At 38.4% G+C, this 25,470-nt stretch overlaps 1 protein-coding gene across 1 annotated transcript in view; it reads right to left on the bottom strand.

The window, feature by feature from the left end:
* The window catches only part of ntrk3b (neurotrophic tyrosine kinase, receptor, type 3b), a gene marked incomplete at both ends in the record, with an annotated part of 192,526 nt that overhangs the window by 102,790 nt on the left and 64,266 nt on the right, over positions 1-25,470 (bottom strand). The window contains one exon of the mRNA XM_083911883.1: positions 11,570-11,638. Within this exon, the coding sequence (XP_083768009.1) occupies positions 11,570-11,638 (69 nt within the window). The remainder of the gene's footprint in view (positions 1-11,569; positions 11,639-25,470) is intronic.

The following is a 25,470-nucleotide window of genomic DNA, read 5'->3' as shown; positions in this document are numbered from 1 at the left end:
TGCATATGTCCAATTTGGAGGCTGTGATTGGCCAATTTTGTCAAGATGAAAGCCTGTCCACATGTCCTTGACAGAGGTCAAGAAGATATTGCAGAAAGCATGAATAATGTATGTGGCACGTCCACCATGCTATATAAAGTAATGAGAATAGATTTCCGCAGGTGGATCTCGCTTATTATCATTATCAGGTGGTCACTGGATCTTATATTGTAGCTAGAGCAGAGCCTTTTCACATTCACTTTATGGCAGTATACTTACTAAGCTAACAAGAAACTGACACAGCACCATATATACAGTATCCATCCTTTTGACTTTAATTACTGCAAAAAAAAGTCTTATTAATGATTATTAGCAGTTTCTGTATAGGTGCACTCTGATTGAAGTTAGTAGTAATGCATTCTTACCTTTAATGCCATGATTAAAGTCATAATATACAACTACAGTATCATTCCAGAATATTATATAGGAAAAACAACCATTAAGATGAAATCTGAAAGTGAACACATTTATTGTGCCTTCAATTGCAGCAATTTGTATGAAATGGCAAAACCATTTTTTTCTTTTATGATTAACATTTCCATCGAACATTAAAAGAAACAAAACATAATGGGGCCTTTGAATAGAAGAAATTTGAACAATATTTTCCTAAGAACGAATCACACGAACCATTTACATGACAACTTTTCAGGTATTATTTTCACATTGTCTCTTTTAACCTGTACAAGACTACATATTCTAGTTTCTAGAATATTCTATTCGACATTCTTTCTAATGTTTTGGGAAATTATTGGGAAATCATGGACCTGATATATCCAGCATTACCATTTTATTTCTGAAAACAAAGGTCCAAATGGTTTCAAAGTCTTCTCCATACTAACAGCTGGAGTAAAAGTTGGAAATCTGATTCTCGTATAAATCGTTACTCACTTTGTTAAAAGTTGTTAAATTTAAGTATATTGAGTCCAAAAATACTGGAATCTGCCTAATGTAAATAAAGTGTTTTGGTTATTGTTAAAAGTGAGAGTACCAATGTCATATCATGGTGCTATATGAATACTTCATATATATATATATATATATATATATATATATATATATATATATATATATATATATGAAAACGCTCAATCAACATAGAAACACAGTCTGTATTCTGAAAGCGTCTCTAAACAAGCCGTCAGGACTTCTGTACAGTTGTGATGTCACAACTATACTATGTATTGGTAGAAAGTGCTGCTTCTGTCATTGTCCGACTGCAATGCGGTGCAGAGACACAGAGAGCGCAGATTCAGAAGACTTGGAAGCGCTGACCATTCAGTGAAGACTGGGCTTTTTCAGGAGGGAGTCTTAAAGAGCCTGACACTAAAACGGAATGTTTCAGACAAAGGTTGAATACAGGTATAATATAATAATATGAGAAAAAGAATGTGTTTTTTTTTTTTATCATTACAACATGTAAACATGTTCTAGTAGATAACCAAAGTACAAGTATGGATCTGAATATGAGCATTATACGGGACCTTTATGTTCCTAGTTTTAAAAAATGTCTCATGTTGAAATCATCATTACAAATACAATATCCCAAAATGCACCAAAGGAACCTATGTACACAATGAATCCTACACTGAACTGCATAAAGCACAGACAGGAGCTCCCTACATGTCGCTGCTAGAGAATTCCACTGTTAAAGGTTTTCATTTAATGCTGAGCAACTTGAACCACAAGGGAGCAAAGCTCACCAGAGCAAAGCGGCCCAGGCTTTCCCCCTTCATACTGTAATTATGCTAATTGTTAATAAGAACCACCACCTCCATACATTACCCACTATTCTTCTGGGCATAACTGATCAGGGCCAACCTGCCACTGCACAGATACAGAAAAAAAGCTACATGTAGCACCGTATTGCACTTAAATGAGACCCTTAGTTTCAAACATGTGCCCATCCTGTATAGTGCAGTAACATGGTTATGATTTTACAGCTCCACCATCTAAAAAAACGATAAGACAATCAAAAGAAAGAAACAGCAAATTGACAGCTGGAAGTTGATAAATGTCTGGAGGAGCACAGATTAGACTTTGAAAAGAACATAAGCAAACAGCAGTGTGACCCCAGATACAGAGAGCTAACAGCATGATGTTTCCTTGAAGCTGGCTAACGATCCACCCCGCTACTCCAGAGGAGAGGTAATGATCACCACCGGAGGCTGTTTTTCTGGGAAATGTACACACAGGTGCTTTGGCTGAGGAGCTGTGGATCACAGGCAACGATAAGCTATATACCGCATTGTTGCTCACGCGCTTTGATCTCAGCTTGAATGCACTGCTTCCTCTCCTTATACCGTTGTCAAGAATTATTTGAGGTTTTTAAATCCTGTGTGTTTAATAAATCGCCTTATTTACCACAGTGCTACTGATCTTGGGTGTGACTGTAGGTTGTATTTCCTGCAATACCTGTCTTTGTGGTAGTTCAACAGAGAGACGATGCTCTGCTCGTCATGTTGTTAGTCACTTTTACTACAATACAGTACATCCAAGTGTTTATTCATATTAATAAGAAAATATATTTGTGACTATATCTCTGACTAGTAGTTAGCAAGCTTTATTTTAAAATAAAGTATTTTATTAGCCAACAATATGAATATATATATATATATATAATGTTACATTTAAACCAGTAACTCAATGTGTGGAAGCAAAGGTCAAGGGTGTGGTCAATAGTATTTTTGACTATAAAAGTGATTTTTTATTTAATTTTCTCCAACACTGTACAGTGACTACAGTGTGCAGTCCATCATATGTTATGTACTTTTGAATTTTGTAATTTTGTAATTTTGAACAGGAATCAAATGGGTTTTAAGTAAACATCTTACGGATCTTATCTTATACCAAAAATGAAGTATTGAGTATAGTATGAGTATTCTATATGATAGAAGGAATTTTGACTTTGGATGTGACTTTTACTTTTATTCTCTTCAAAACTATACAGTAGAATGACTTTTGTATAATAGCCAAGGGCATTCTGAACACAAGTCCATTGGGATTTTGAGCTAAACCATTATGTAAATGGTTGTATCATAGTTAAAACATGAGGGAACATATATGCTTGGCCGTGTGTTTACAGTGGAAGTGAGTTTTTATTTATTACATTTGTTGAAAGAAAAAAAACCTACACATTCTGTTACACATATTGGAAAGTAATTTGTTTCTAACTAATTTTAAGGAAGCCTACAGACACATTACATAATAGGACATTTTTGGTGATGTCACATTTTCAAAAATACCTATTGCATCAAATGACGTGTAACATATCATAATTTCATTAGGTATGTGGAATGTGAAAATTCATTGCAGTTTGCCATGTATAGCAAGTCTTCACTGAGTAATTTTTGTTGCTAAAGGAATCATGTATCGTACTTGCATGAGTAGACATGCAACAAAATTCACATGACGACTGGCTTGACTGAGTTTCACACAACTGCAGTAATGTAGAGTTGCCTAAGAGCTGGACTGACTCAAAAAATGCAAATTTTTCATGAACTAAGGAAACAGCAAATCAGACTCAACATGTTACGATAAATCTACCCAAAGCTGCTATGTCATGTATCAAACTTAATTGTGATTGACAGCTCCTTGAAATTAAAGGCATTCAGTTGACCAGTCATCTAAACACTTTTGTTGTCAAACTGAAACTGAAACATGAAGTCTGCTTTTTTAAGAAATCGAGAACCCATTGTTTCAAAAATCACATTGAATTTCAAGCACTAAATCTGCCACCATCATTAAACTGCATATGGTGTTCATACTAGATGAAAGGCGTAGCACCAGTAACTAAGGGCGGTGCTTAGTGAAAAGTCAGATCTTTCTCTTTGATGGTATATGGTTGCCTGTTTTCTTGATTATATCCACCTTTTTTGTGTCTTCATCGTTGATGCAAAGCACTTATTGCTGTCCTGGCTCTGCACTTCCCTTCCAATGCATCACTTGTGGCCAGTAGTTAATTATTCTTCTTCTTCTTCTTCTTATTATTATTATTATTATTATAGCTTGGAAAAAAGATCGTCCATCCGTCATGCCATTAGATTGGCTTCTAGAATCTTGAAGCATGTGATTGACAGTGGGATATCTAATCATAGGCAACGGGCTGAATAAACAGACGTAGCCATGAACCGCATTCGTATTTTACTGCATGTTTCCTACATCACTAGTGCAGAGTTGTTCTTCTTCTGTCAGAAATGTCAAATTATGCTCAGTTGTGATCATACAGCAAGGGCTGGAGAGATTAGAGTTTTAGAAAAGAATAGTATAAATCAATCAGGGGGAATAAATACGAAAAAAGCGGAGAGCCGACTCAACCAATGTCAAATTTAATAGCCTACTCTTCTCCTCAGCAAGAGCTTTTAGAGCATAAGCATTTTCCCCTGATCCTGCTAAATTTGCTAAACACTTGCTTTTCCCACACCGTACTAAAGTGTGTATCATTTCTTCACCACACTCCTGGTTGTCCCTGGACCCGCTCCATCCTTCTCAGGCTGTACTGTATCTTCTGCTTGTGTCATGGATAAAGCAGTGTGCTGCGAATAAATAAATCACAGTTTTGTCCCATCATTGCTTTTCTGTAAGGTTGCAGCCACTTGGCCAGTCAGCGTCCCTGCAGACTTTCTCACCGGCTGACTTTTTTGAAACCACTACGGCTTTATTTGTCTGAGAAGCCAGACCTGACTGTGGCTTATCGACAACACCACCTGCACTGCAATCATGTAGCGCACAAGGGACACCGAGTCAGGTCAGGGAAGGATCCTGTTAGGGAAAATGGACAAAGTGAGCGTGAACTTCAACCAATTTCTTCTTCGGAGCCAAATATTTTAGCAGGGAAACTTTACACACAGAATCTTTTGGTGTTTATTTTAATTTATGCTGTTAGAGGTCCTTTATGTGTGTATGTCCGTTTATAATCTGACATGTGATGTACTGTACTCTTTTGTGCTGGGAATTTTCATTGTATTTAAGGTATATGTGTTACTTAACTGCATTTTGCAAGATCTACACTTAGAAATATTCCAATTGCACATGTTGTTTTATAGTAATTAAGTACAGAATGCTTTTAAAACAAACTAAATTACAAATCAGCTGGCTGTATTTCAAACAAGCCCTCTTTATGAGAGTGTTACACCCATAAGTAGCTCGCGCATGCACACACGCACACACGCACACACACACACACACACACACACACACACACACACACACACACACACACACACACACACACACACACACACACACACACACACACACACACACACACACACACCTTTCATGCCAATGTGAAGCTGGCAGAGACACAGAAACTGGGAGGTACAGCTCTTCTCTTTTCTTTTTATACTACTGCTTGTTTGGCAATTTCTTCAATCAAGCCCTGTTTGAGTACAAGCGTGAAGTGTTGATGGTTGTGTTATTGCAGTTCTGCTGGAGAAGGCACCTTTCAACTTGCAGTTTTTGTCCATTAACCTGTGCCTATCTTTTTCTTTTTAGCACAAATACAGAAATACATTGTACATAATTCACATATTTGTATCATCCAGTGACTTAAAACACTCAATAGTAGTCATATCAAAGGTAGATAATATAAGATTGAGGATATGTCAAACATACATCAAATACAACTTGTAATGTGATTCAGGCAGAGCATGAACTAGGTTTGAATAATGGGTGATTCTTCCATAATGCTGTCCGCTTCTGCCTGTACATGATTGAGGTCCTACTTTTCAGATGATTAAATCCCTGTTGCCAATATATAATGACAGAAAGAAGTTTTCCTTCTGTAATCTGAATATATGTGCGTTGTGCATGTCCCTGAACTTTCAACAGAAAGAGATAATTTATAGTGAGCTTACTCTTTAATTTCCGTAAACAAAAGACATAACATAAAAAAAGAGAACGTATTATTGTACAAGAAGTGACTGCAGTTTATTTAACCTGTATCATCATCTTATCTGGCGGACATGATCTAGAATTGTTACTGTGAACTCTCTACTTACTGCATCAGTAGGTTATTACCAGGTGTCTCCACCCATTCTCAATCCCAAGTTGTCATATACGGACACCTGGTTAATGCACTGGGTAGCCCTACACATCAAACTCTGATGCTCCACGTACCACAGTGTCAAACACCTGGTTAACATCGTCAATCCAAACAAAAAATCATTCATATGGTTATAGAAAAGATTATGTTTTGGGTTAAGATAAGTATTTCTTACGTAACTCAAGTTAAATACATAAGATATCAACCTAATTAAGTCACAAACCTTTGGTTTTACACAAAAGATCTTCTGGAGTGATCTTCTGGATGATAGTCTTTGGGTCTTTTGACCAATCCTTCCACCCCCGACCTCCTCCCTAACTTCCAGAGCAGTTGTTCCTAGCGTCTAGTATTGCTTCAGATTGGTTTTCACGGGAGTATATAGAATGCCTGGTGTCTTTTATACAAAAGCTTAAGTGAGTCGGTAGATGCCAAGGGCCGCGACAAAGCATAAGTATTTGACCTAGGGATGAGAATGGTCCTGGTGTTGAGGTATATTCATATTACAAGGGAAAAGTGTTTAAAAGGTTTCTTCTTCATTTTACGGAACCTTATTTTACCCAATCCGGTAAATCTCTACTCTCTACTAGCCTCTACTATATACTATCAACATTTTAATACTCCCTCAGTCTTTGATGTTTTTGAAGAGGTGTAAATGTCAGGCAATTTCAGCAAGAGTTTGCCCGAGGTGCAATTGGATTCCAATAATATGAAGGTTAAAATTCAGTAATTTACCTGCCATGCAGCCATTGGAAATGATATGTTTAAATCATCCTAATCCACTGGCAGTCATATCTGAAGATTACAGGTTCAATCTACTCATGTTTCATCCATATTCAAAGAAAGAATCATTTTGCTCTGAGAGGTGTAAATGTTTGGCTTTGCATCGGCCCGTGCTTCCCAGAAAGCTGGGATTAAAGAAGTGCTAACAGAATAAAAGGGATTCGGGATGCACATTGCCTCTGGCAGATCGCTTCAGTTGCTAGAGAAGGAAAATATTTTCTTCTTTTTGTGGACCAGACAATGAGCTTCCTCGAAGATGCTGGTATGAGTGACTAGTGCTAACTCTGCTTCAAATAATCTCCAATAATATCACCCCGCATGCCACAGCAGATGCTTTAGCATTTAACTGCCCCATTCCCCCTGCTGCTGTTCTCGGGCTTGTGATTGGCTGGGCTGTGCACCACACTGCAGTAGCTCTGGTCCTTTGGCTAAAGGGCACACAATCAAAGAGGCAGAGCCGATTATCTGTGTCTCATCCAGAGGCAGCACATAGCAGACATCTATTGTAAAGCTTCAATTTGATGTTAGGGCCTTTTCACAGGAGCCACAAAAGACTTGAGATTATTGAGATTTCACTGATAGTATTGTCGTTGTCACTGATATTAAGATATTGCAGGGAGTTTGAAATATCTGAGCAACCAACCTACGGAACAAGGCAATTGATTTGCAGTTGCAGTTCACTAGACTTGATACAGCTTACAGCTAGGGCTTACGAGCCCTTAGCAATGTTGTTATTTTTAAGCTGATTTTGTTCTGCTTAATGATGCTGCTATAGGCTTAGTCTGCCGGGGGATATTACTTTTACAGATACTCTGAGCTTCTCTCCTCTCTGTCTGTATCATTCATGTCTCATCAATGCATGTTACTAATTCAACTTCTTCCCAGGAGTAGTTTGTGCTTTGTCGTCTCGCAGGTCTCTGCTGATCGTGGTGGTGCCTGCTGCCGTGGTCCTGCATGACGCTTCCTGCTACTATTATAATCTATCACCTTAGCTGTGCTTGTTTCTACTATTCTGCTGTAATAACTGCCATAACATATAAGTCATATTCACATTACTATAGATATTATTATAGTTACTGGAAGTGTGTCTGTCTCTGTCTTTGTGTCTGTCTTTGTCTCTCTCTGTCCGTCTTTTCTCTCTTTCTCTCTCCTTTTCTTCCTCCCCAACCGGTCAAGACAGATGGCCGTCCTCCACAGAGCTGGGTCTGTCTGACGTTGCTGCCTGTAATAGGGAAGGTTTTCGTTGCCACCGTACTCTACGGGGGAATTGTTGGGTCTATGTTTATCAGAAAAGAAAGTCATAGAGTGTGGTCTTTACCTATTTTGTAAAGTGTCCTGAGATAACTTTTGTTATGATTTGGCACTATAAATAAAATTGAATTGAATTGAATTGAACTCCTCAAAACTGTTAGCACCTTTAACATGTGTACTGATTCTTCTGACATTGCAGTTCATTTGAGAAAACAACTATAGAACGCTACACCAAAGATCACAGAGGAAGTAAGCGCTGGGCCACAGACTGGGTGGCTCATTGAGGTTAACAAGGAAGTCCTGCCTTCATGTTAAAGTAGCTCTTTAACATGAAGCTCTTCTTTAATGGTTACACGCTTCTTTTTATTGAGTAAAACATGTTTTACACCTGATTGATTGCGTGTGAAGTGGCAGTAGGAAATGAAATGTAAAATTCCAAACATGGAATTTGATGAAATTACAGGACATGTAGTTTAATGGTGATTTCAGTAGGGCATCAGTCTTTTTATCACGTTTTTGTATTACCTTTTTGATGTGTACAAATAACTTCTTTCCTTAATTGTAATTTCTATGTGCCACCATGTGCACTCCATTTCCCCTCAAATATTAATTTCTTTTATTTTCATTTTTCACAAAAAAGTGGTGGAGCAGCATAGTAATGCTATAAAATTAATAAATCTAATGAAACATGCTATGAATTAATCCATAAACACATTGTTATTCTAATGCTTTTGAAGGTCTTACACTGTAATTCCAGGCTTAAAAAACTATTTCTACATTTCCTATTCATTGTAGGTCACTGTCACCATGTTGCAGCTTTGAAATTGGTATGCTTTCATTGTTAAAAACATGAAATACAATTACAATAACAGCGCCTAGAGTGACTGAGATAACACGGTGTAGCGACAGCATCATGGCAAAGGGCCATGCTCTCCTTTCGTCACATAAAACGGAAATTATTTCAGCTGGTGTGATCTCCCTCTATTTACATAATATCAGTTGGGTTAAGCAGCATGGGTGGGGACTTATCATTGATACTGCATTGTGTGTGATTCTAATAATTAAAGGCAATAGCCAACCGGTAAGCACGCTTCATTTGGCACGATTGAATGATTGGCACTTACCAAGCGTATATGGTTTGGGTGAGCACATAGACACAATGAAGAGAGTAATGATGTCAGGGCCACATTGCAGACTCTGCCCATGATAGAGTGACTCATTTCCTATTAGCGAGGCCTGATTCCACACGGCTTCCTTCTTGCACAACGCCTCGGCTCACGTCTGTGCCGCCATGCCACTCCAACTGACACCTCTTAACCAAACATACCAAATGGAATAGACATACACCCTCGCTCCTCATTAGTATTCACTGAGAAACACACACATCACCCTGGCCCTACTTTCCATGTCGAACAACAAAGACACCATTTGTACGCATCTAAAATGGTTGCTTAAGAAGAAATAGGATTGCACATCAGAGCAAATCCTGCTCTGTGAGCTGTGATAGAGACTCGGTTAAGGAAGAATCTGCGCTAGGTATTTTAATGTGTTGCATGTGACTTGGTGTGTCTAAGAATGTAAGGTAATTTCACTGAACTTTAATACTCAAAATGGCCCGGATCTTGTTTTTCTTGTGTAAAAGTATTAAAGCTGCATCTAATAATATATAATAATATATAATGGTGAAAAAACAACTGGCACAACTGACACAATGATACACCATTACAGTTAAACTATTCATCACTGCCATTATACATATATGTAAGTGTTTTTGCACCCTGCCTAAACTTATGAACTACCTTCATATTCCTTCACACACATAGTAGCCTAGACAGCCACATACACACAACATAAATGTTTTATTTTTAAAATATGTTTTGTAAACTACAAGCGATCTTCAACTCAATGCATCTCGTAAGCGTTTGTGGAAAGAATTGAGAGGGAGAAAGCGTCTGTGAGTTGGTGGGTATGGAGTTAGCAGTATCATTAAAGCTTTGAATGCAGCAGTGCAGTGTGTGTATAGTTTATTTGTTACTCTTGAAGACCAAAGTTACTGTGTCTTTCTTGCCACATGCTGATGCTTAAGTGATTTCTCCCTTGCTGCAACCTACAACCACTGTTAACCAGCTACAACATCAATACGCTGCTTACACCTCAAATAAATCCTCGAATAATAAGAAAACATATTTAGTCATTATTTATGAATAGAAATAATGTGCTTTGTCAGGGCCTTATGGGCATTAAATTATCATTAGTAAAAAAAACAACTCAACATCGGATTGTGATTTAAATGTGAACTACATTTTGCTTGTAATGGAGTGTTTTTACTGATTGATATCGATGCATGATTTTAAGAAGTTAAAGACATGAACACTTTTGCCATCACTTGTTATATATTACATAAAATAATGTACATACAGAAGCATGGTATTCAAAGCTAAGATACCACAACAGCAAAGATAGAAGTTAAAGGCCCAACTCGCTTGTACAAAAGCAGAATTGGACAGCTGGTAAGACAATATAAGTGCAGAACTTCTACAATCCAGCGAAGAATGAAATTCACAACCCAATAACAGGCACAATGAGGGATTCAGAGACCCATCTGCCTCTGATGAGGGCCCACAGTGAGATGACACTTGTGTCGCACTAGTATGAGGTCCACTGTGAATTGCTTCCTACACAGGATGGATGAGAATGAGAGTTCATTAATTTTGGTGGGTCCTGTGTGTGCGAGGATATGTTTTCCTCGAAGAGACAGTGCAAGCTAAAGGCCTAAAATGCAAAACTATACTGTCAATGTAAGCAGGGCTTTCCCTCTGCCCTGCTGCCTGCAGTTTACAGCAACAGGACTACCCCAGATCAGCCTTGTGCCATGTTCTCCGAGGACCTGCCCTGCTTCTACCTCTGAAAATAGCACAATAAGGAGGCCTGCTTGAAATAGTCTTGTATTACATCCTACTATACCTCAGCTTTATATGCTATGAGCAGAAGGCAGTGGCTGTGTTCTGAGCACAGGAAAGGTTCAAATGATGGACAGGGCTGACAGACGTAATGATGTGTAAATTACAAAGCGAGTCGACATCGCAATGTTCTCCCTGGTGGTGAAAGAGCAAACTCATTTCATAAACACAATGATCGCTAAAATATTCATAACAAACAAGAAAATGGGGTTAGAGTCCCTCCTCCTACCAAACCATTACATTTCCTTTGTATGCTTTAATTAAGTCAACAAATGACTTATGAGATCAGAGTGCCACTATACCGTCTATAGGCTCAGACTTTTACATGTGCTCAGACAAATTAGAGGTTTTGTACAACAAAGACAGGAATTATAATGGCATGCAGTGAGGACAATTTGCACTGAGGCAGATAGAGTGCAGGGAGCGATGATAAATTGCTCTAATAAAATACAAACAAAAGCCAACGAGAGAGATCAGACGGGGGAAGAAGACTTACAGCTCTGAGACTTGGAGGTGCTGGAAGAGCTGCCATGACAGAGTGCTGAGAGGGTTCTTTGACAAGTTTCTGCAAAGGAAGGAAAAACAAAGCAAAAGTTAAATGGATTTATCGTATATTAATGATTTTGTCTGATGCTTGATGTAATGTCTGTTCTGTTTTGTACCATTTCCTCACTTTTTTTGTTTTGATGTCATTTGGACTCAGGAACCCAATTAGCACATCTTTCTGTGGGCCATTTCCACATTTTTGCTCCCATAAAGTTAAATGCAATGCATTTTTCAGTGTCTTGTCACAACTTCACATCATCATGTACTTATATTTGCTCTACTGTGGTGCATAAGTACAATAAATTAAACAAAATCCCATGAATGAAAAACATTCAATAAACTAAAACAGAATATAGTAAAATAAAAATAAGCAAGTGACGAATGGGATATACAGACCTGCATTAATAACAGAAAAGGCAAAGTAATATTGAAAAAGAAAGGAAACAGGCTGGCTGAGTGGAGCTTCAGGGCTCAGCTAACTCAATAAAAGAAAGTTGACCGTTTTCAAGTCAAATAATTCAATTGACTTAAGGAACCCCTCTGGCTCAGGAAGCCAGTAAATTCAATAGCAAATAGCCAGAGACTTACAAGTGAATTGGCCAGAACCTTGAATCAGTTTAAATATGAACATCAGGCAAGTGCTTGTACAATTATTAAGAAATACAACATCCCCCTGAAAGCATTAACACAGCAGTTTGACATGAAGTACACCATCAAATCCAATTATCAATCCATACATTGTGAGAGAAAAATGAAAGAGTCGTGTTGTGTCTGATTATGTGTTTTCTTTGATGTGGATGAACACTTGGTTAATGACTCCAATGCCTTGAACATTATTGTAACTTTGAACTCAACACCTGATATCACACCTCACAGTGTCTATAAGGGCAGCAAAGACACGTCTATTCAGCCACTGTAATTGAAGTGACACATGCAGGATGTAACATATAGTGTGAGAAAAGAGACACTGACGTATTCAAATAAAAATGAAAAACAGAATGCATATCACAATATAGCATTTTAAACATAATGGCTTAATCAGATGTTTACAAACATGCTATGAATGTGTTCAAAAAATCAATTAATTAGAATTGTTAAGGGTGTGCATAGTTAAAATACAATAACACATCAATGTAATAAACTATATGAAATTAATAAATATACGAAAAATCCAATATGTATCAATATATAGCAGAATATACAGTAAGTGACCAGCAGTAAATGTTTTATAGTAAGAACTTCCATTTAAGTACATACTTTACATACGTAATCTACGGCGGGTAAAATTAGTATGGAAGACCTATTAGATACACCTGTAACCAGAAGTGTTGCCATGGCAACAGGGAGCTTAAGGGTGTTGCAGGCCTTTTTTTTATTTCCTGTGATATCACATATGCACATATAAACAACACACACACACATATACACACACACCTGGAGAAACACACTTGCATGAAGTCACTAGCACACTGGTTAAATATTGTTACCTTGAAATGTGCGCTCGTGAAAATGCACTGCTGCTCTGAATACAAGGGATATGTGTGAAAATATGTGAAGATGCTGCATGAAATTTCACCTCCTCAAGAAAACCTGTGGTCCCAAAGGGACTGTATTATACACTGTAAGAATACATTACAGAGAGAGTGAGAGAAAGGAAATGTGGGCGAGCAAACTCCAGCTCATTAGGTGATGTAGAGCAGGCTGCTCAACACTTTTGTCAAATTGCACACCCTAAAATAGACACGTATTTAGACAGATCTCCAAATAGACTTATATCAAATGACAGACCTTAAATAGATCTCCAAAATCTCCAGATATACATATATTCGACCCTGGACCTCCAAACAGACATGACACCTTTAAATAGACACATCAGACCATCGTCTGAATATGATGTTGTTGATTTTATATCTTATTATAAAACACATTCAAATTGGACAATGTTTGGTGAGTGAATCCAAAATGTATTAATTCCATATTTTGCGTGAGTCTCTCTGGAAACCTGAACAGAGCCACCTTCAGGATAGGGTAGTTGAACTGTACACGTAAATGTTAGTTAATTTAAATGTGATTATTTTGCCATTCTATGAATGTGGATCAATCCATTTGTGTATCGCAGCATATGAGCTTTGCTAAAGTAGAACTTTACATGTATGACATTATTTAATCTGTAGCCTTAAGAAAATTATGGAAGTCTGCATCATTAATTGATTCTGGTCATGGTTTGCTAGCCAGCTAAAGTTAGCTAGAGTCGCTAGAAAAGAACAAAGAATATTAAATTAAATAATGTTCATGTAGGTAATGCCACCATCAGGGAAGCATTTAAAACAATAGTTTTTTTTTACATTTCCAGCCTTTTGCTACGCTAGGCTAGCCGCTGTAGCCGGGCTGTAGCCGGGCTGTAGCCGGGCTGTAGCCGGGCTGTAGCCGGGCTGTAGCCGGGCTGTAGTCGGGCTGTAGCTGTGTATTTAGTGGACAGATATTAGAGAAGTTTGAATCTTCTCATCTGACTTCAAGAAATCAAATACGCAGATTTCATACTGTTCCCTTCACTCTGTCAGTCATGAAAGTGTTAATACACCTAAGCCTTTAAATTAAGTGACATACGTAAATGCAGGTTTTGTCATTGCCTACAGATAAGAAGAGATGAGAGGACTGGAGGAGTGCTTTCTGAGCAGAGTGAGACTTCCTTCACATCTCTGGAAGGAAGTGTTCTGTTTTCAAAGGTCGTCCTTCGCATCTCGACAAGAAATGTCAGCTAAAATTGGATTGGGAGGGGTAAATGAATTAATAAATATATAAACAAATCAGCAAATAAGCCATCAAAGCCGATGGAATGCCAAAAGACAGGAGGTGAGGAAGGCCAAGTGCTGTGTAGAGGGAGAACAATGATTATTAAATTTAAAAATTAGCGGTGTAGAAAATGAATCTATTTAGAAGCTAGGCAGCTCTGTTTCCAGGCCTGGAAGGACGTACTGCCCACCCGAACAAACACACACGTACACAGAGACCTCCACTGCTTTGACTGAGCTGTAACACGGACACAGCATGAGCATCCGACTGCTTTTCAGTCACTGAGCCACCACAAATCACTTCCAGACAGTGCTCATTTGAATAAGGAATTATAATTATGTGATTCACATGAAATTTTCATTAGGTTGGGGTAAAAAATATGCGTTACGGCGACGGATGTATCTAGGTGTTAATATTGATGACAGCATCAGCTCCCCAGCCAGAGGGCTACGAAGTGAATGCTAAACTGAACCTGGGTGTTTGCTCCTCTGCAGAGGAGGTGTGACTCCTCCTCTCTGCTTCTTCAATAATTCTGTTTGGCACAGATGCCATTGGGAGGGTTTGGCTACTCGAGAGGGTTGGCTAATTAGTGCAGCATCACTGGTAGCTACTGTCTGTGTGTGGGGGAGCTCTGCAGATTGACATTCAGGACCACGCAGAAGAGAACCAGACAGCCACTGAGCGAGGTGTCGCAACGGATCAGCAGGACGGACGTCGGGAAATCTAGTCGTTAAGTGTCCAACTGAGGAGAAGCTGCTAATATGTACTGCAGCAACATAAAGTAATTGCTTCATTTTCTCTGTTCATTTTAACATCCTTTTTTCCACCTGAAATGTCTTTATGTTAAGTAACGTTGACAAATGTAAACTGCAAAAACACACCTTTTAAAATATGATTTCTAACTTTTAAAATATCATAGGTGTCAATCTTAAAAAGCTGACATTTTAAAGGAGCAACCTTAATCCTTATACAGCATAATTTGCAGTTAATGAAATATTGTTGCATTAATAATATAAAGGTGGGAGTGCTTTGATCTAGGCCATCTACTGTCTCATACAGGGAACTGGCAGTACTGTGTGTTCAATTCTGCTAAACACTGTGTTTTAGATGTCTTAAAAGGGCATTTATAGTATTACATAAAATACATATAATCCCTATCCTATTTTATGAAAATACACATTCAATCTGGTTCTCTTTATCATTGACTGATGCAACATAACAGGGATTCAGCTTGCAGCCAAGTTCACATTCAAGTTTGCTGTTACCTGGAAACACTCTCTCCAAGAAGATTGAACGTCAGCGTTCAGTTTCAAAGACCCCATGTATTATTCTGCAGTTTCTGTATCTATTAAGTTGATCCAGGGCCAAAAAAAAAGCCATAATTTTTCTTGTCACCAAAGGTTTTCCCAAAATACCTACTACAACCCTTAGAGCCTTAAAACTTGAAGGTCACATAAATACTTTGCAGTAAAAAATAGTATAAGTATAAGCTACTAATAAGAGCTGCATGAGTCTACCCACACACCTCGTCAGCCTTCTGTATGTGTGTGCTTGACAATACTCAGAACTTATTTCATGCTTTTCATCACACCCATTGCAACTATGGATCTAATGGTTCACTCGCCAAAGCACCTCTACAGCTGAAACCTACTGCGTGTGTCCTCCCTGAATTCACATAGTGAAGTACAAAATGTATATGCATGTATATGTTAATATGTATATTTAAACATACCTACAATGCCTCTTTTAATGACCTTACATTATAGATACTACATGGCAGAGTAGTATTTTATGCAAGAATGTAAAAAAATAATCAGTTGGACTGGACAAAGTCTGTGTAATGTCCGATTGAGCCAAAAGTGTGAGAATTCAGAGTTAGCAATTGGGCGTGTTGATGATGTTTCCGTCACGCGGTTCGAGTGAAACTAGAAGATGACAAACATCTGATGGTGAAATAGAAGAGCGATTTACGGTAAGACGGTAACGAAAATGTCTGGAGAAATAACTCAGAGCACATATTGATGACCAGAAACAGTAAAAGGCTTTTTTATAACCAAATTACAAACTGGCTACATGTCCTGTCCATGCACGCAGTACCAAAGCACCACCTCTTGCCGAACCAAATGTATTTTCTGAGTATTTTCATTAGGTGAGATTATACTGACACGGACAATCTCCTACTGCATGCTGTTAATGTGAAAGGGAAACTTTAGACAATGTCCAGACCTTATTAGTCGTATATTGTCCAAAGTTCATTTTGGAAAACGGCTATAGTTCACCCTCTCAGCTGCTTGGAGATATTATCTGGGGGCTGCCTCCTTTGACTCTAATCTCACTAGAACAATTCACATTTAAATTTACATATCATAAAAGACCATCTAATTCATTTAAAACACCATGACAGCTCTACTTTACCTCAACATCAACATCCTCCTTCTTGCATTTTATTATTGGTTACAAGATTGATTAAGATCTGATGTAAAATGTGTCTTTTGAATTTCATGCAATGGGGGTCTTGCTCTTGCTGCTCAGATTCTTTGAGGACTCCTTTAAAAGAGTATTTTCAAAAAAATCTCACTGTAGAAAGTTGGACTTTGTTAGCATTGTAAAATAAATTGGAAATTAATTGACGCAAGTGCCTCTCCCTAAACTATGGTAAAAGGTAAGGCTAAGGTTAGACATAAATTCATGTAATAGTCATTTATATAAAAATGAACACTAGCTGTAAAAAGAGAGGAAACTAAATAACATTTCTGGTTTCTATGCCCACACACCACAGTGGTTTTCACAGGTTTACTTGTTACTGAGCTATAAGAAAGTCCCACTACTCCCTAAATTTGCATTGATCACTGGCATTGGACATAAATACTGTAATGTAGAATCCTCCCACATGAATGTAATTCAATAGGAGACTTGTACCTATGAGTACTGAGTACTATAAAACATTCAACTCCTCAGCTTCACACTGCATTTATACACTACCTAGCACCCTTAAAGTTTCCCTTACTGGGTGCCCTTGTGACCTAGATGTTAAACCATGAATTGTAACATTGCCCGTTCAGGTACAGGTCCAGCTACTGTAGGGACCTTTTGGTGCATGTTCTTCCCATTCTGTATCTCCCCTTACTTTCTTTTGAGACGGCCCTCTCCTAAAAGACAACCCCATACGTTATGTTACATTAATAGCAAACATACTTATTTTAACCCAAACCACAATCATTTCCTTAACCATGCAAGGTAACCAAATCGTGACCATTTCAAAACGTTAACCATGTGTTTAAAACTGCGACAGTTACTTTTAGGTATGGGAATATGTTGATCTCATTTCGAAAGTACTGCAGTGTATTGAATTAGAGACTAGGAACAAAGAACTTCTTGTTCCAGTCATCACTCTACTATCTGCTATCAAAAACATACAATGCCCCAAAACTAATTTAAAAAAGATGCACTTGTCTGAATTGTTATATTAATAATGTATGAAATAACTAGCTGCAATGTAATCATCAATATGACGAGACGACCTCCCAAGGCTTTGAAACATATTTTGCCTTACAGAAGAGGATCAGATGTTCACTTGTCTTTATGTTTAAAAAAAATAACAATAAGCCAGATGATTTTGGGACACTTCATGTTACATGTAGTGAAGAAGCTGACAGAAGACTGTGATTGTCGCATTTGTTTACAGTCATTACCCAAATGTCTTAAAATCAATGAGGTAATGATTTATTAATGCCAAAATGTGGAACATAATTAAAAATAGAATACTTTGTCTTTACTCATATCCCTCCCTACACATTCAGCACATGAACTGTCATCTCAACACTCAAAGCAACAGAGTGCAGCGTCAGCCACAGTGCAGTGCCTCTGGAGAAGTCTTTGGGGACTAGTGCACAGGTGGAAAACAATAGCCTGTCATCGCTGGTAAACCTTCAGTTGCTGGTTGTCCTCTTTAAGTGTGCTTCCACTCTAGTGAGCTCATGTATTTGGTATGTATCAGTATGAACAACATACTCTTAGTAGTGATATGTATCTTCTATAGTCCTGTTCTATCAGAAGTCATCAATCCACCATGTGACAAAAATAAATAAATAAATACAAGTCACTGATAATGTGCTTCAGTGAAACAGTGCTTGGATAGCATTATTGATAAAGGAGTTAGAGTGAATGTGCTTAAAATCACCCTCCTCAGGCAGTTCAATCACTGGAAATACAAAGCGTGAGAGGAGTGAGATCTATAAACTGTGTTTGAGGTAACATATGGAATTAATTTAATCAAAGCTGCCAAGGAGAAACTTCAAACAGCTACCGCATTATAACCGAGAATATTATTTGCCCCAAATGTGCATTAAGCATAGGTAAGGCTGGCTCATGGGGAAGAGGGATAAAAATAGCTGACTCTTTAATCTCAGAAAAATCCCCTGGTTGTGGCATATGTTTGCATGTGCCGTATTAATCTCAAAGCAAAATTCCTCTTATCTGCTTTTAAACCTGTTTATTCCTCCTCTATATCTAACCAGGTTAAATAACATGACACTGGAACTACTATCAAAGCACCCTTGAGCAATAACCCTCAGCTGTTTTAATGAGTCCAACCGTTTGTCAAAACTATGATAGCAGCTGTGGTTGATAAACGGCATAGCAGTCTGTATTATGGTTGTACTGGAGAAGATAAATAAACCCGCAGATTTAACACAAATATTTTGTTCAAGATGACATTTTCAACTCTTGTGGATGCTTTTTTTCCACAGTTACCCCAGGCAAATTCACATTTCATGTCTTTCCACTGACCTTGTACGCAATTGTGTCAGTTATATGTTAATCATTTTAGTTGCATTTGCATTCTAAGATTTGGCTAGTAGCACTAAACGCAAAATACAGCCGAGACACAATGGATCTGTGAGTTTGTAACTTGTCATCAACCAAAGTATTGGACAGAGTATAATTTTGACCTCAGTCTACCTAAATCAATCACTATTTGAGAATAGATGACTTGATCTTCATCCCAAGAAACTTCTGTACACAAAGGCCTTATGGTGACTCATAACATTACATGATAACAGTCCATAATATATGTAACTTTTATTCCAGCAACAGCTTTGAATGATGAGGAATGATTACTTTTATTAAAAGCTTAATCCTGCTATCATTTTCATAACAAACACAAAGTGTGACAAATTAGTCATTGTTTGGCTGATTCTAATCTCTAATATTGCATTTTTGTGCCATTTCTGCATGAGCTGAGAGCAAAGTATAGTAAGATGAATGAAAAAGGAGATGAACTGTAAAGGGTTATCAGTCAGCCTGAAAGGCACTTTACATCCAAGCTCACTGAGCCATTAAGCAAGGTAACCACCATTATGATTAAGGCATTAGTAACTGGAATATATCCCTGCAATATCATTTGAGGTTTGCGTTTGTCCGTGTAAGTAATACAAGACAATATTGTGCACAGTCATCTGTCTGTGCTGCTGATTGTAAGGGAGAGAGATGATTCAACGTTCCAAGGCACTGGAGAACAAAGCCTCTAGGCCATGATTCTGATTATTTCTCCAGATAGGGATGGAGATGTTAATAAAGACTGAGTAATGTAATGCAAATTGTCATCAATATAATGAGACAAGTAGAGACAGGACTGCCACTGGGCTGACAGCATTGCCACAGGTAGACTTGAACATTTTAGCAATGATTCTGATTGCGTTTGTTAATTATGGAGCTGAAATATGCAGAGCCTCATACAAATGCAATGCAAAAACATTTTTGTTCGATTAGAGAAAAAGCAGGGAGAGAAGCAGTAGTGGGATGCGGTGAAGTTTTCTGAACCGGGGCTTCAGTTGCCATGGAGAGAAGTTTGCTGCTTGTTCAGCTGTAGGTACACACTGCCAACCTGTTCTGGCCTGCTGCTTTATGAAATGCCTCTTGCTGAAATCGATAAAATGTTAGAGTTGATTAAAACACCAATAAAGAGACCCTAGAGTATTTTTCTTCAGACAACTGCAGTAATTATTTTCTGCCTCTCTTCTGACATTGTTCCTCAGTGTGCTTTTCCAGCAAGTGAGCATGTCAACACAACATGATTATAGTAAATAAGTTCCATATTTGTGTGGTAACATGTCGACATGCTTAATTGAAAAGTACTTTCTCATGTGTTTGGGCAGAGGTCATAATGAACCTCAAGACTCTAAACAGGTAATTTTGGTTACTAGTTTTAAACAACATGAGCCTCAAATAATTTCCTTTTAGAAAATGAAGTCATGTAGGTAGTCAAAGGGAAGACATCAAAGAGGTCCATGCATCTTTGGCACCTTCCCCCAAAGCAAGATGCCTTAAATCTGTGAAGGAGTGCTTTTTAGTCATAATCCAGAGGTTTCAGAGTGATCAAGTCATTCACACGAAGCGGACCTGAATCCAAATCCACTAATGCCTGGGGCTGGCAGCCAGACTAGAGTTCAACATTTGGCTTCTACTGTGCCCATTTGTAATTCCACAGTCCAGAGGACTGTATTGAGCATTGTTTCAGTTAATTAAAGCATTTCAACTTAGCCACAGGCCTAGCCGTTGTTTCTCCCCACCAATAACCTAGACAACAGCCATGGGAGCTGCAAGAAAATGGACATAACTCTTAAAAGCACTGAAGGGTTGAGCAATCAAAGCTCTATCACCTAGATGTGGTGCAGGGGGATCCTGTGCCGCTGTCCGAAGCTAAACGGTGAACTATTGTAGAAATCACAGTTTTAACTGCAGACTTACTGAACTCCTAATACACTTCTACAAGATAAATGTTCTGGAAAAATCTAATTTTGTTCACCTTTGCCCTGAGGGGTTTTGGGAGTAGTCTTGAAGTAGATTCAGAGTTGCCATAGCTGTTGAACATTAAATGGTTAGTGGAAAAAGTATTCCGTTTATTTACCTAAGCAAAGGTAACACACTGAAAATCTTGCAGGTACCATGGCTAGTTGGATATTCAGACCAAACACAGCAACAGCACAACTGCACTCGGAAACCCATTATTTCCACATCTGTGCTTTGCCCGATGCAATAGTGTGCGCTGTCGCTGCATGTGCCCAAAGTAGTATATGTGCGCCGAAACCAGCAGTGAGCTTAGCTTAAACCCAATTTGGTCTGAAAAGCCCATAAGAGTCTAAAGCCATGCTAGCAGCTCTATGAGTCCGTTCCTAAGCACAGAAATGCTTTGATTCGCAGTTGCAACGCTAATATGCTGTTTAGCTAATAATATGTTTAGCTGGATTCGTTCTTACCAATGTAACAATCTTAGTTCAGCGTTAGCATGCCAACATTTAGTAATTAGCACTAAAGTAAGTACAGATGAACCTGATTGGAATACCATGGGTCATAAAACAAAAGTATTGAGCAAATGGCCCTAGATGAAACGTGCAGGGATTATCAAATTTATTTCAATTCATCCTAGGGGGATGGGGATGTCTGTACAAAATGGCATGGCAAGTCATCTAACTTGTTGACTTATCAAAATAAACTTGTTATCAGTGGTAATTGCTCTAAGACTGCAAGCTCAGCAAGTAGACAAATATGGACTACTGTGTGTACATGTCATTGACCAGATACGCGCTAGAAAGCCTTCATCTTTTGTTCAGAATTTGCTACTTATCACAGGTAACCGGTGTAACTTCCTTCTTATTCATCCCCACAGCTCCACAGCGCTTTACACAGTTGGTCGCTCAGCTTCTACTGACTTCAATGGGGAAGCGTAGAGCGGGTTTTTCCACTGTAGCGAAATTAGACGGTCATTGGATAAATGCTGGGCTTTGTCCCGCCCATTGGACACTCAGCGTCTCTGGGGGTCTATGAGACATTGGGTGGGCCCGGACGGTCGGCTTCTGCATGATGATTGGATGAGCTGTCTGAGGCAGAATCATTTTTTGATTAACAGCTAAATGAGCGAGCCGGAGCATTTTCCAAGTTTTTCATTCTGTTGTTTTGAACTGATCCGGAGACTTTACCGAACGACTTTGTCTTTGTTAAAAAAACGACTAGCGTTGTGTTTGGAGACTGTTCTGTCACTCTGAGGTGTCTTTCCCCAACGAGCAGCGGCAGCTGCGGAGCTTCTCCCCCCGTAACAGTCACTCAAACTCACACTCACAGGCGGTCTCACTTCACAGTAGCCTGGCACAGCTGCACCAGCTTGGCCAAGGCCGTTTAAGCAGCCTAGCTCTGCTGGCGATTGAGAGGACCCTGGTCAAGTCCCTGGAAAAGACGCCTAGTTGGTACGACAAGGTCACAGATAATTTTCTTGAAAAGGAACGAAGGGTAGAATTTACTTATAAATAAACACATTTATGATGTAGGCCGGAAAAATGAGCTTCCCCTTCTTGAAAGACCAGCAGCCGTGATTGGTATGTATATATAGTATGTACTGTATATATAGTATATACATACACTCACACACACACACACACACACACACACACATGTATATATATTGTATAAATATATATATATATACACACTATATACATACTTACATAGATACATACATACATACACTGGGTATCAATATTAGAGAACCAATTGTAAATGCTTGATTTATTATGAAATATTGTTATATTTTAGTGTTCATAATTGTATAGAATATCCGCTGTGGCTATACCACTGCTGTAATAGCATGTTTTTTAAATAAGCAAAAAGAAGAATTAGAGTGAGCAAAATTAGAGACAGTAACCACTGTGTCAGAAGCGAAGATTTCAACAATGTTTTCTTCAGGCTATAGGATAAAAAAATGAATAGTAAGTGTAGAGGCCCTTGCTTTGAATGACTTCAGCACATCTGTAGCCACAGGACATCACTAGTTTCTCACACTGCCCTGGTTTGATCTTGGTCCATTCTTCTTGCAGTCTCTTCCACAGTTCGGTAACTGTAGTGGGTTTCTTAGAGATCACTTTGTTGCGAAGGATTTTCCAGAGGTTCTCTATGGGGTTTAGATCTGGACTCTGGGCATTTCATTGTTTCAATGTTCTTATCTTGAAGGAACTGATTAAAATGTTTTGCAGTGTGACAGGGGACATTGTCTTGTATAAAAATTGCAGCTGATTGGGAGACAATTGCAGTGAAGGTAGACTTTTTAAGGGACTTGAATGAATCTGTGTCCTTGTAAAGTTTCAATATTCCTGAAATCACAAACTTGGAAGGCACAACCTCTCTCTGATGGCTAAGAGGTACATCCCTTTGGCCTCCATCTGGATTAACTACTGTCGCAGGGGTTTCAGTCACCTTAGAGCAGCTTGCCATCTTGCAAAGTAACCAGGAGAGCTGCCAGATAAATAGAGTGTGTCCAACAATTAAGTAAATTGTCACCAAGTGTCAGATTAACACCAATCACTGAGAGGTATCTCAAAGTGATCTCTAATTTTGCTCACTGCTTTTTTCACAAAATAAAGGTTTTTGTTGAAGTGCCTTGGTGATTTAAAATAAAACCCAAAACAAGCTAAAACAGCAGTGGTATAGCCACAGTGGATCTTCTATCAAATTATGAATTGTAAAAAATAAAAGTATTTAAGAATAAATTAACTAATACTTTGTTCTTTAATCGCTCATAGTTGCTAATGTTAATGATACACTAATGTTGAGTACTTTAATGTGAAAAAAGGCATGCTTTACATGTTGATTGTATGATTTGTCATCTGTATAGTAACCAGTTTAGCTCTAAAGTAACTGTAGTCGGGTAAAATGTGCAATATTACCCTCTGAAGGTAGAAGTATAAATGGAAGAAAATGGAAATGTCCCTGTAAGGTACCTAAAGAAGGCTACTGCAGTAAATGTACCAACATTTTTACATAAACACAAACTATGTATTTCATCTAAAGCAGGGAACATGTTCCACATCTTCACAAATTACACCCAGACATATATAGTATAGCAGTAGGTTATAAATGGTCTACTTTTCTGGAGTGTGCCATGTTGAGAAATGTATCATCTTTTGTAAACTGGACATCAAGGCCTATAAGCCTAACTGTTCATTTTAGTTTTGTTTGGATCATCATAACACTAACAGCAACTTTATCTCTACTTATTTTAATGCGCTATAATAAGATGAATGCACCCATCAGCTATTGAGGCTTGTGCTTGGCTGCTTCTTTCAGGAAGGTAATGCCAATGCCATGTCAGTGTGAGTCGTTGCCAACATAGCACACTGCCAGCACTTTGTTGTAATGGAGAATATTTCATTAATTTCAAAGGCAGCCTTCCTTCTATGACTGTAATGTAGCTTAGCCTCTCAGTGTGTATCTCAAGATATGTGAGTATTGGTTACTGTGGAAATCAAAAGACCAACTGTTGCAAGAACTGAAATATTGTTTCTCATTACATTTGATGAAGCAGTTTTAGGAGACCTGTAATAAATGCACTCATTACATAAAGGGGTATGTCATGAAATACAGTTTCTAAAAAAACAAATTTTTGTTCCAGGCTTGCGTGTCTTTGATGGCAGAATGCTTGTATGCCTCTTGTGGAAGCATCTGCTCAGTGCCCACTTCCTATAAGCAAGACCCAGAGTGTAAGTGTGTGTACGCTTTAGTGACTTCAAGTATTTTAAAAGTCTGATGCATGAAATGAGAACTGTCTCCACTCCTTTCTGTTTCATTAAAAACGAGAGAAAAAAATAATTTAACATGAAGAGCGGTTTCTCCTTGACAGCTCAAAAAAACACTGGCCTCAAGGACTCTCAACTTTCCAATGCCCCACTTACTAGCACAACAACGATGCTGATTTATGGAAATGCAGGTGTGGATGTGTGGAAAGAAGATTCAGTGTCTTCAGATAATGTGTTGTTATCTTAAAATGATGGCCTTCCACGCACACGCACACATGCATGTTGTCTGCCGCAGCAACGATAGACAACATGCATAGGGGAGTTCAGGATATGAAGCTCAACACTGAGCAGCCATAGATCGAACATTTACTCAGAATTACAAGGTCACAATTTGCCATTAAAAAAGAAAGCAAACATGATAAAAAAATGTAGTTGGAACTGAGTTTAAGTCTGACTTTCTAGCATGGGTTTACTGTATTTAATGTATTAGAAATGT

This window comes from Echiichthys vipera (assembly GCF_963691815.1).
Source record: "Echiichthys vipera genome assembly, chromosome: 1".
NCBI classification, from domain to species: Eukaryota; Metazoa; Chordata; class Actinopteri; order Perciformes; family Trachinidae; genus Echiichthys; species Echiichthys vipera.
The sequence above is the reverse complement of the archived record's forward strand: the minus strand, read 5'-3'. Positions and strand labels throughout refer to the sequence as shown.